This window comes from Hemitrygon akajei, chromosome 21 (assembly GCF_048418815.1).
Source record: "Hemitrygon akajei chromosome 21, sHemAka1.3, whole genome shotgun sequence".
NCBI lineage: Eukaryota > Metazoa > Chordata > Chondrichthyes > Myliobatiformes > Dasyatidae > Hemitrygon > Hemitrygon akajei.
Window position 1 is genome coordinate 11487241 of NC_133144.1, and position 12690 is coordinate 11499930.

Sequence of the window (12690 nt, forward strand, 5' to 3'; positions counted from 1 at the left end):
GGAGGAACTCAGCGGGTCAGGTTGCATTTAATGGAATGAATAAACAGTTGTAGTTTATTCCTCTCCATGAATGCTGCCTGACCTGCTGAATTCCTTCAGCATTTTGTATGTGTTACTCTTCAGCTATGCTCAGTGCCCACTTTATTAGGCTTGTTAATGCAAATATCTAACCTTCCAATCATGAGGGAGCAACTCGATGCATAAAAGCATGTAGACATGGTCAAGAGGCTCAGACCAAACATCTGAAAGGGGAAGAAACATGACCCAAATGATTCTGACCATGAATGATTGTTGGTGCCAGATGGGATGGTTTGAGTATCTCAGAAACTGCTGATCTTCTTGGATTTTCACATTCAACACTCTAGGGTTTACAGAGGATGGTGCAAAAAAAAAAACTCCAGTGAGTGGCAGTTCTGTGGACAAAAACGCCTTGTTAATGAGAGGTCTGAGAAGAATGGCCAGATTGGTTCAAGGTTCAAGCTGACAGGAAGGTGACAGTAGCTCAAATAACCAAGTGTTACAACAGCGGTGTGAAGAAGAGCATCACAGCACATCGAGTGGCGGGTCTACGACAAGAGAAGAGCCCACCGGGTTCCACTCTTGTACCTAACAGAGCAGATTATACACAGGGAATGGGTGGACATGGATCACAGATTTAGTTTAATTTAGCATTGTGCTTGACGCAGATATTGTAGGCTAAAGGGCTTATTTTTTTACGTTCCCTGTAAGGGGGTATTGTAGATCAGACATTAAACTAATGCTAGGGTAGGCAGCAGTGACTGGGTGCTTAAACCAGTTAACACTTCCACAATCCTGTCCCGGGACTTTTCCGTGGATGGCGTCTGGGATGTACCATAGATATGCCCAGTTCCTCCCCTCCCCTTCACCGCAGTCCACCGATTACAACCTCTAATGGCTCGCGACGGGAGGGAGGTCTCACCTCGGAATCTGCAAAGGTCTCGACGAATCTCTGAAAAGTGTATGTTCCGGTCTGTAGAATCAAGTCTCCTGCTTGTTCGGTGGTTTGCCCACACAGAATCAAGAGCTTGTGGCGGGATGAGTCTGTCACGAGGGAGTGAACCTAGAGGAAGAACCAGGAAAGTTACACGGCTGGATTCCAATCCCCACCCCTCCCCAATGATATTCCCAACATTTGATCCTTGAGCCAGATGCATTGTGGTGGGTAGCAGAATATAGGCCCTTACATCCCATAAGCCTACACTGCCTGCTAATATGATTATAAGGGCCTGTTCTAGGGATGTGTATGTATGTGGGCGGGAAGGAGGACTGGGGCTTGTTTCACTGTTGTGAACATACAAATTCCTTCCTGACACTGACATAATAGTGTGACCCTTACTGCTATGATGGGGAAATGTGGGGATGTTTTATAGGGGAGCGTGAGAGTCCGTGGGGTCAGTATCTATGTACGTGGGAGGAATGAAAGGGGCTTGTGTTGCTGTTCTGATGAACATTGTGGGCACGCTATGGCGGCACTAGGACATACAGCCACATGCAGGCTGCTCCTGGCATGCCCTTAGGTGTGTTGGTCGACGGTACAAATAACTCATTTCACAGTTTGTTTCCATGAACTCATGATAAATAAACTTAAATCTTGAATCTGATCTATGCTGCGCTCAACTCCTCTTCTACGCCATTTCTCTGCGCCCCCCCCCCATTCCTCATTCTATTAATTATCTATTAAATACTCCTATTGGTTCAGATTATACCACCCACCAGGGTAGAGAAGACATACTTCAGTTTTAAATGACTGGGCCCCTACCTTGTCTTTTGGTCCCCTTGTTGGTAACTCTCCAACTAGTGAGGACACTTTGACGAGATCCCACAGGGGAGGCTGGTCACTTGGCATTCAGGATGAGGTGGTAAATTGGATTCGACAGCAGAAGCCACAGGGTGGTAGCAGATGGCTGCTTCTCTGATTGGAGACTAGTGGTGTGCCACAGGGATCTGTTGCTGGTTATCTACATCAATAATGTGGCAAACCGCACCAACAACTGTATGGATGTCAGCAAGATTGGGGGTGTAGTGGACAACGAGCAAGACTTGGACCAGCTGGGAAACTGTGCTGAAAATGACAGCTGGAATTTAATGCCGACAGCTTCAAGTGTTGCTCTACAGGCTGGAACCCTTCTTCGCTTAGAGTTTGATGAGCATGTGGAACGAGCTTCAAGCGTAAGTGGTGTACGTGGGTTCAACTGTAACATTTAAGATAAGTTTGGATAAGTGCGTGGATGGGAGGGGTGTGTAGGGTCATGGTCCAGGTGCTGGTCAATGGGACTGGGCAGAATAATGGTTTGGCATGGACTAGATGGATCGAAGGGCCTGTTTCTCTGGTGCCGTACTCAATGACTAACAGCCCAACATCTTCCCTGTCAGGCTACACCATGGGGGTCATCCATGGCCAGTCAGACCACAGGACTGGAAAAACAGAAGCCTGACCATCATGCCCGAACCAAGGCAGCCACAGTGAGCTGTTCAGACACTAAGCTCATCACCCAACTGCAGAAGCAATCCTTGGAAGTACCATTTCACCTCATGTGCTGCATTCTGTCACATAATATGGTGCTAGAACAACTACTGAGACTGAATAATGTCTGTTATGACATTAATGGGACGTGGGATCTCACTGACAACTCCACTCATAGCTCCCACTTCTCTAACGACTGCAGGGACAAAGAAGAGTGCTGGGGCACGGTGGAGGGTAGGAGGGCAGGGCGGAGAAGATGGGCTGAAAGGCCAGTCTTGCTTGGCTGCGTGATCCCGTTACCTCAGAGGTGACGGTGCTTTCCGTAGGGTTCACCAAGACCACGGTCTCCAGCTCATCGCTCCTGTGGTGGAGAGTCTTCTGGCCTGAAAAACAATGGACACAGGTTGATTGTAGATCAGGCTGGAGTGCTGGTAGTCGCAGGAACAAAAGTACACCATACCCACAGCTCAAAGCAATAACAACACACGGACAAAAGACCAACTCTCTTAGGCAGCAGTGCCTAACACTGCATAGGCAAACCGATTCCCGATTCCTATCGATTCACCCTGAAGTCTCAACATTTAAACAGCAGCCGTACAGGGTGACTAATCAGATGTAAATCTGCACCAAAGTAAATCCTAAACATAAAGAGATTCTGCAGATGTTGAAAATCTTGAGCAACACACACAAAATGCTGGAGAAACTCAGCACATCAGGCGGCATCTATGGGAGGATTAAGCAGTCGACATTCCAGCCCGAAACCTGATCAGGGCTCAACTTTATTCACTATTTACATGTGCAGTGGATTCGGGTGGACAACCTTTAAAAAGCAAAAGCTAAAATAGCTGAGATCCCCTTTGTTTACCAGGGACACTATACCATTTAACTGGGACGGGAGCCTGTTGTCAAACAGTTTTTAACTCACGTGCACCATGCTTTGAGTGATCAGATTTTAAATAGCGCCAGTTGCCGGTGTTTGAGTTCAACAGTCATTTTTGTCACTGATGAAATAAGATTCTTGTCACTGGCAAGAGAAAACACAGTGAGCCAACTTGGAGCTATTTTGCTCATCGCGGTTTCAAGCATTCAGGTTTGGAGATGCCAGAAATAGCTGGGAGTGAATATGAAACAATTTCACTACTTCAACAAGTTATAAACTATGGAGAAATGTAAGTTATCAACAATCATCTTGAAAGTTACAATGAAAATGAAGATTTGGAAGATGCAATCTTTTAAAGCATTATATGAAGGCAGTCCTTTATCAGCACTAGGTGTCTGCACTGATTTTGTGCATTTACAATTAACCAAAAGATCACGATGCACTTGAATTCCTTTGCCAATAACTATTAGGAACTAATACATGGTTTTATAGTACTGGTGTGGTATTAGTAGTATTCTACTTTGTTCTGTATTTCATTTAAATACATAAACAAGAGAAAATCTGCAGGAAAACCAGAACAACACACACACAATACTGGAGGAACTCAGCAGGCCAGGAGAAGAGTAAAGAGTTGACGTTTCGAACTGAGACCCTTCATCAAGACTGAAAAAACAGACTGTGTATGTTTAGGGGCATATATAATGTAGGTGATCGACAAAGCGGTCTCCCAATCTACATCGGGTCTCACAGGAGGCCGCACTGGGAGCACTGGATACAGTATATGACCCCAACAGACTCACAGGTGAAGTGTTGCCTCTCCTGGAAGAACTGTTTGGAGCCCTGGATGGTAGTGAGAGAGGAGGTGTAGGTGTGCAACTTGTTCTGCTTGCAAGGGTAAGTACCAGGAGGGAGATCAGCAGGAAGAGACAAGTGGACAAGGGAATTGTGAGTGATCCCTGCAGAAAGTAGGGGTAGGGAAAGATGTGTTTGGTGGTGGGATCCCGTTGGAGATGGCAGAAGTTATGGAGAATTAAGTGCTGGATGTGGAGGCTGGTGGGGTGAGGTGAGGACAAGAGGAATCCTATCCCTGGTAGGGTGGCGGGAGGATGCGGAGAGAGCAGACGTGCACGAAATGGAAGAGGTACGGGTGAGGGCAGCATTGATGATGGAGGAAGGGAAGCCCCTTTCTTTGAAAAAGGAGGCCATCTCATTAGTTGTGGAATGAAAAGCCTCGTCCCGACAGCAGATGAGACAGAGGAACTGAGAGAAGGAGATGGCAAATTTACAGTGAAAGGGTAGGAGGAGGTATAGTCTAGGTAGCTGTGAGAATCTGTGGGTTTATATATCAGTAAATAGACTGTCTCCAGAGATAGAGACAGAGAAATCACGAAAGGGGTGAGAGGTGTTGGAAATGGACCAAGTAAATTTGAGGGGGGGGGGGGTGCAAGGTGAAGGCAAAGTTAATGAAACCGACCAGCAGGAAGCAGCACCAATACAGTTGACGATGAAGTTGGGGAGCGATACTGGAGTAGGCTTGGAACACGGACAGTTCCATGTAGCTGACAAAGAGGCAGGCATAACTCGGACCCATGCAAGCATGTATTTATGATGTAACCAGCATTATAAAAAGTGAACCAAAATCAGAAGCAGGTTTAACATCAGGAACACATGTTGTGAAGTGTGCTGTTTTGAGGCAGTAGTACAGTGCTGTACATAAAATAATGCTACTGAAAGCGGTTTATAGTGTGGAGCCTCGGCCTGAGACATTGACTGTTTACCCTCCTGCCCGACTTGCTGAGCTCCTCCAGCTGAGAGGAGAGAAGGTCTCCTGTCACCAGAATGGGATGTTCCACAACTACAGAAGCAGTTTTAAAGCACTGGGAATGTTGATGGACGTGTGGGAGGTAACCCACCCATGGCAGGAACCCACAAACCGTACAGTGATAACGATACGCAAAGTAACAGTAATAACTGCTTTAGTGAGATTGAGGGATTACTTTTGGTGACGATTTTGTCAGGAGTCCCCTCCAAACTGAGTCCTGCAAAGGGAGATAAGAGTCTCAGATTAAAGATTAGATTAGCTTTATATGTCACATGTACATTGAATCATCATACAGTGAAATGCATTTTTTGCGTCAAGGACAAACACAGTCCGAGAATGTGCTAGGGACAACCCACACATGTTGCCTTGTTTCTGCCAGCATAGCATGCTCACAACATAACCGGCATACCTTTGGAATGAGGGAGGAAAGCACAGTACACGGAGGAAACCCGCACGGTCATGGGGAGAATGTACGAACTCCTCACAGATAGTGGCAGGAACTGAGCCCCAATCGTTGGTGCTATAAACCGTCACACTAACCACAATGCTACTGTGCCACAAACCTTTCACCTCCAATCATTTACGATTCCCTCCGCATTTCCCCCATAGCACTCCCTACACAACATCCCTCCTGTAGCACGGTGCTCCCTCCACACTGTTAAAGCTGTGGCGCAAACCTTCGGATTCGACATCTTTGTTACCAACTGAGCTATGCAACTAAACCAAGGCCCCAGAACTCTAAAAGTGTCAGCAGTAAGGCAGACCCAAGCAGTGAGACTGTCTGCAATTTAAAAATTAACTAACTGATTTGGAATCGGAACCTGGCCTGTCACAGGCTCTGCTCCCACGCACAATGCGGACCTCCGTCCCTATAGTGGGAGAGTCTGGGCCTCAGAATAGAAGAATGTACCTTTAGAACAGAGATGAGAAGGAATTTCTTTAATCAGAGGGTGCTGAATCTGTGGAACTCATTGCCACAGGCAGCTGAGGAGGCCAAGTCATTGGGTATATTTAAAGTGCAGGTTGATGGATTCTTGATTCGTAAGAGCGTCAAAAGTTACGGGGAGAAGGTAGGAGAATGGGGTTGAGAGGGAAAATAAATCAGCCATGATCGAATGGCAGAGCAGACTCAATGGGACAAATGCCCCAAATCTGCTCCGTGTCTTACGGTCTAAAGCTTCCACCAATGCTGAGGCTCAAGCACTTTTGGAAGCATCCACTCAATCTGACGAGATGGGTGAGCTGTCTCGGAGATGATTGTAACATGCTGAGTGGGCCACTGCAGCCTCAGGCTCAGAGGCTCTCAGGGTATCCGGTGGGCAGATGAACGTCTGTCGTTTTGGGATGGTACCGTGTATCCGGTGGGCAGATGAACGTCTGTCGTTTTGGGATGGTGCCGTGTATCCGGTGGGCAGATGAACATCTGTCGTTTTGGGATGGTGCCTTGCATGTCCGCTCAGGATGCAAGTGCCTCACATCCAGCCAGTTGGTCCTGTAGCCCCGGCACTGCTACTCTGTGAGGGGTGATGATTTTGCTTTTTACCTCTCAGAAGCAGTGGCAAATAATTCACTCCTTAACCGTGTGATAACTTTATCAGAAAGTTGCAAAGGGACCCGGATCCACCGAGCACCTGTCACTTCTTGTTCTATTCCTTTCCTCCACTACTCCTTTATAGCAGCTATCTCCCCTTCCAGTCCCAATAAACAGCTTCACTGCCCATCTCCCTCTGCAGGTGCTGCCTGAACCATTGAGTTTCTCCAGCATTTCCTGTACGTTTTTCTTTCCCAAAGCGATTGGCTTTATTTGTCAGATCAACATCGAAACGTACAGTGAAAGGTGTTGTTTGCAGCAACAACCAACACAGTCCAAGATGTGCTGGGGACAGCCCGCAAGGGTCACCGTGCTTCAGATGCCAACATATCATGGACACAATTTACCAACGCGAACCTGTATGTCTTTGTAATGTAGGAGCAAACCAGAGCACCTGGAGGAAACCCACATGGTCACAGGGAGAACGCATAAACTTCTTACAGACTGCGGTGGGAATTCAACCTGGGTGCCTGGCATTAGCTCTTGACATGAACGTCACATTTCACTGTATGTTTCCATGTTGATCTGATGAATAAATCTAATCTTTCATCTACTTCCATGGGTAGAAAAGGGGCAGCTTCCTCTGGTGCCTATTAGTTAGTAAATGTCTCCCAGTCAACTGATTACAGTCAGCTTACGACTGGTTAAAATGGTCACTAGAGTAATTCCGGTCTTTGCAACAGTGATGGCTGTTATTTACTAGCCAAAACAAACGGTTAAACAGCTGATGTCATCATGACTGGTACCACAGCCGGGCTTTGTTTGAATTGAATTGACTTTATTGCATCCTTCGTATGCATGAGGAGTAAAAATCTTTACATTACATCTCCATCTAAATGTGCAATTTATAGTAATTTATAATAAATATTATGTACAACAGGATAGCCAATATAACATAGAAATACAGTTGCGTCAGCATGAATTAAGCAGTCTGATGGCCTGGAGCCTGTTGGTCCTGGCTTTTATGCTGTGGTACCATTTCCCAGATGGTAGCAGCTGGAATAGATTGTGGCTGGGGTGACTCGGGTCTCCAATGATCACTTGGGCCCTTTTTACACACCTGTCTTTGTAAATGTCCTGAATAGTGGGAAGTTCACATCTACAGATGCTGTTCACATCTACATCCGGATGCTGCCCGACCTGCTGAGTTCATCCAGCTTTTTTGTACGTCTTGATTTGACCACAGCATCTGCAGTGCACTTTGTGTTTACAGATGTGCTGGGCTGTCCATACCACTCTCTGTGATTGAGGGAAGTACAGTTCCCATACCAGGCAGTGATGCAGCCAGTCAGGATGCTCTCAATTGTGCCCCTATAGAAAGTTCTTAAGATTTGGGATCCTATACCAAACTTCCTCAACTATCTGAGGTGAAAGAGGCGCTGTTGAGGTGAAAGAGCCAATACATACAGACCACGTGAGGTCCTCGGTGATGTTTATGCCCAGGAACTTGAAGCTGTTCACCCTCTCAACCTCTGATCTGTTGATGTCATTAGGGACTAGCCTGGCTCCATTCCTCCATTTGTTAACAAACTATTGCACAGTGTACTAAGCCAGAGCTCCCTCCACTCTCCCATCTTCCCCTCCGGCCCCCTCTCCTCCACTGTCTCCCCCTCCCACTGCCTGCTACCACCAAGATGTACTATTCTTCCTCAATGGCAACTGACTGTGCTATCTTCCACCCAGAGATTGAGTTTCACTCCATAAGGGGAAGGCAACCTGGGAAAGAGCAGGGCATGCAGTTTAAGGAGAGGGTCCTTTCAAAGAGCCAGTACAAGTAAGACAGGCTGAACGACCTTCAGTGCTGTACCACTCCAGATGTTTTGTGGTGGTCCAATCAGCAAATCAAATAGTGCAGCAACCATTAAGACTGGAGGGTGACTCACCTCCTGATACTCAAAGGCTTTCCACCAACCACAGTGCAGGAGTTCTCGAAAAACACAACACCCCATCAAGGACTAAGCAACCCCACCAAGACCCACCCCATCTCGTCCATAATACCACCCACTATTGTCCCCTTCAAACAAGTGCCACTATCTACTCACTCATCACCAAGGACCCCCACCACCCAGGCCACGCTCTTGTCTCGCTGCTGCCATCAGGAAGCGGGTACAGGAGCCTCAGGACCCACACCACCAGGATCAGGAACAGTTATTATCCCTCAACCATCAGGCTCTTGAACCAGAGGGGTAACTTCACTGAAGTGTTCCTACAACTTACAGACTCACTTTCAAGGAGTCTAGATCTCATGTTCTCAATATTTATTGCTTATATGTATTTGCGCATTTTGTTGTCTTTTGCACACTGGTTGTTTGTCCGTCTTTGTTGTGTGTAGTTTTTGGTGTTTGTTTGTATTTACTGTGAATGCCCACAAGAAAATGAATCTCAGGGTTGTGTATGGTGACACATACTGCATGTACTTGGTTATTAAATTTATTTTGAACTTTAAACACTTGTAGTATCAGGAGGAGACACTGAGTTAAATAACACTCTCTGGTTCTAAGTACTCAATGCAACAGACTACAGGAACCTACCCACAGGGCAGTCACTGAACAAACTTCATCAGGGTGGGGGGGGGGGGAGAGAACTAAATGTTAGAGAGTGTGAGAAACATTTGGCAGCCAACAGCAATGTGGGTGGCATGGTAGCATAGTGGTTAGCGTGAAGCTATTACAGCACCTGCGACCCAGGTTCAATTCCTGCCACTGTCTGTAAGAAGTTGGTATGGTCTCCCCATGACTGTGGGGCTTTCCTCCACATGCCCTGGGTTCTCCCACATTCTGGAGATGTATGGGCATGCTATCATGGTGACATGTGTGGGCTGCCCCTAGCACAACCCTAGGATGGTATTAGCTGTTGACACGAACAATGTATTTCACTGTTTCAATGTACATGTGACAAATAAAGTTAATCTTTCTCTTCAATCTTTTGGCTTCCTCCAGATTCCAATATTCCATGCTCCACACAAGGACTGGACCCAGTTTCCAACTCTCACAAGCAATATGATCACATTTCCCTCAACTCCTAATTTTGCAGCAGTTGATTACGAACATGCAGCGGCCCAGTCATCTCGGCGGAACGGGTTGGGAATAGTTCCTCTGCAGGAAGTCAGTGATGGCAGGTCAGGTGTCATGCAGGAGGGAGAAACAACACAGAGTCAGGACTTTTGGCCCGGCAGTCCATGCTGACCATCAAACACCCATTTCCATCAATCCTACATAAATCCCAATTTTGTTTAATTGAGGGAGCTTGACTATGTACCCAACCCGTGCCACATTCCAACTTGCACACAGTAAAATTCTGCAACACGATCCCTCTGGGAGAATGTTAATCATTTTCTCTTTCAAATGCTGACAAACTTCACAGACCTTTGAGACAACCACAGACCACAGCACAAAGGAGCAGAATTTGCTCATTTGGCTCAATGAGTCTGCTCCGCCATTCCATCATGGCTGATTTATTGTCCCTCTCAACCCTACTCTCCTCCCTTCTCCCCAAAACCTTGATGCCCTTTCTAAACAAGAACCTATCAACTTCAGCTTTAAATATACCCAATGACTTGGTCTCCACAGCCATTTGGGGCAATGAATTCCACAGATTCACCACCCTCTGGCTAAAGAAATTCCTCATCATCTCTGTTTTAAACAGGCGTCCTTGTATTCTGAGGCTGTGCCCTCTGGTCGCAGACTCTCCCACTGTTATAAACATCCTCCCCATGCCCATTCTATCAGGAGATCACTGACTGAATCCCTTACCCATCCAGGTCTCCCCATCACAGGAATTGGAATATGAAAGAATGTTGGGGTGGAGGACATAACTCTGATACCAGGTTCCCAAATAACAGTCCCCAGCTAACAAAAGTAATTACCATCCACAGAGGCAGGGTTCTGTTGGAGATGGTCTCAGCCTCTTAATTTATGCCCAGATAAGGAAGAGAAGAAAGATCACAGCTCGGCAGAACGGGTTGCAAGACCGTGAGAGCAGATTTGGTAGATCACCAAAGACTCTGGTAAATTTCTACAGATGCACCATGGAGAGCATTCTAACTGGTTACATCACCGCCTGGTATGGAGAGGCCACTGCGCAGGATCGGAAAAAGCTGCTAAGGGTGGTAAACCAAATCCATTGTGAACATGAGACTCCCTAAGATCTTCAAAAGGTGGTGTCGTGTCATCTAGCATTAAAGACCCTCACCATCCAGAACGTGCCCTCTTCTCAGAGAGGTACAGGAGCCTGAATGCTTTAGGAACAGCTTCTTCCCCTCTACCATCAGATTTGAACCCTTGAACACTACCTCACTAATTTGCTCTCATTTTGCATTACTTAGTTTTTAGATATAAGGAGAGTGGGACGAGGGAGAGGGGGAGGGGAAGAGGGAGAGAGGGAGAGGAATGAGAGAATGGAAGAGGAGGGAGGGGAAAGAGAAAGGGGAGGGAAACAAGGGAGAGAGGGGAGTGGAACAATGGAGGGGGAGGAATGAGAGAGAATGGAAGGGGAGGGGTAGGAGAAAGGGGGGAGGGAAATGAGGGAGAGAAACAATGGAGGGGAGGAATGAGGGAGAGGGGAGAGGAATGAGGGAGAGAGGGGAGAGGAACGAGGGAGAGAGGGGAGAGGAATGAGGGAGAGAGGGGAGAGGAACGAGGGAGTGAGGGGAGAGGAATGAGGGAGAGGGGAGAGGAATGAGGGAGAGAGGGGAGAGGAATGAGGGAGAGAGGGGGAGAGGAACGAGGGAGTGAGGGGAGAGGAACGAGGGAGAGTGCAAAGGGGAATGAGAGAGAGGACGGTGAGTGAGTTTCCTTCCTGGGGTGAGTAGAGGAACAATGTCAGTCACTGGGTCAGTGCACAGGTCCCCTGAAGCTGTGGAGCTGCGCATTCTGCAGTCAGTCTCTGAATCTATGTTGACACGGTAGCAGATGGCAGCCCGTGGATTTACTTGATGAGCAAGTGCTTCAAGTTTCTACTTGAGCAGGATAAGATTAGACATACTTAAAAACAGATTGAGCATTCCTGAAGTGTCGAACTGGTGTTCACTCAGCCACTGAGACAAAGTCACCTGCACAGATGTGACCCTGTGATTGTAACCCATATCCAGGCATTGGTTTCAAGAACAGAAAGTCAAAGGTGCTGCCTGTCTGAAACTAATCTAATCTAATAAGATTGGATGTTCTTTACGCAGAGGCTGGTGGTGTGTAGAACAACCTGCTTGGCAGGTACATTAGGAATATTTGAGAGACTCTGAGATAGACACATGGATGATAGAAAAATGGAGGGCTCAGTGGGAGGGAGCGATTAGATTGGTTTTGGAGTAGAGATTAACAGGTCATGACACAACATCATGGGCCGAAGGGCCTGTACTCTGCTTGCTGGTCCATGTTCTAGTAAAGTTAGACCAGTCTGAATGAAACAGAAATGAGGATGTTACTCAGCCCTCACGTACTGCCTCTACTCCAGAGACTCAAACACAGTCTAGACTGACGCTGCCTCGTGGCGGTACGGTAGCCTAGCGGTTTGCCTGACTCCTTACAGTGTCTGTGATCAGCTGCCGCCACCGTCTGTAAGGAGTTTGTACGTTTTCCCTGTGTCAGCATGTTTCCTCACACATTCCAAAAATCGGCGGGTTAGTTGGCAAGTTGTGAGCGTGCTATGTTGGCATCAGAAGCCTGAGGGCACTCATGGGCTGCCCTAAGCACATCCTCAGAATGCGCTGGTCACTGAAGCAAACGGTGCATTTCACTGTGTGTTTTGATGTATATGTGACAAATAAACTCATCTTTATCTGCTGCCAGTGCCTCCTGCCAGATGAGATTAATCTATTTCCAGGTGGATCCACTGGTGCACCTTCCAAAAAGTCTATTCATCATTCCTTCTCCATGAACTCTGCTGGGCCTTATCACAGCCCCCTGTGCCCAATATAA

General features: G+C 47.1%; 1 protein-coding gene across 3 annotated transcripts in view; it reads right to left on the reverse strand.

The window, feature by feature from the left end:
* map1ab (microtubule-associated protein 1Ab) overlaps nt 1-12690 on the reverse strand; it is a 169907-nt gene that overhangs the window by 26522 nt on the left and 130695 nt on the right. For all 3 annotated transcript variants that reach the window (XM_073024809.1, XM_073024808.1, XM_073024810.1), the window contains 2 exons: nt 2786-2868; nt 941-1081 (listed from right to left, as the gene is read on the reverse strand). In XM_073024809.1, coding sequence (XP_072880910.1) covers nt 941-1081; nt 2786-2868 — 224 coding nt within the window. The remainder of the gene's footprint in view (nt 1-940; nt 1082-2785; nt 2869-12690) is intronic.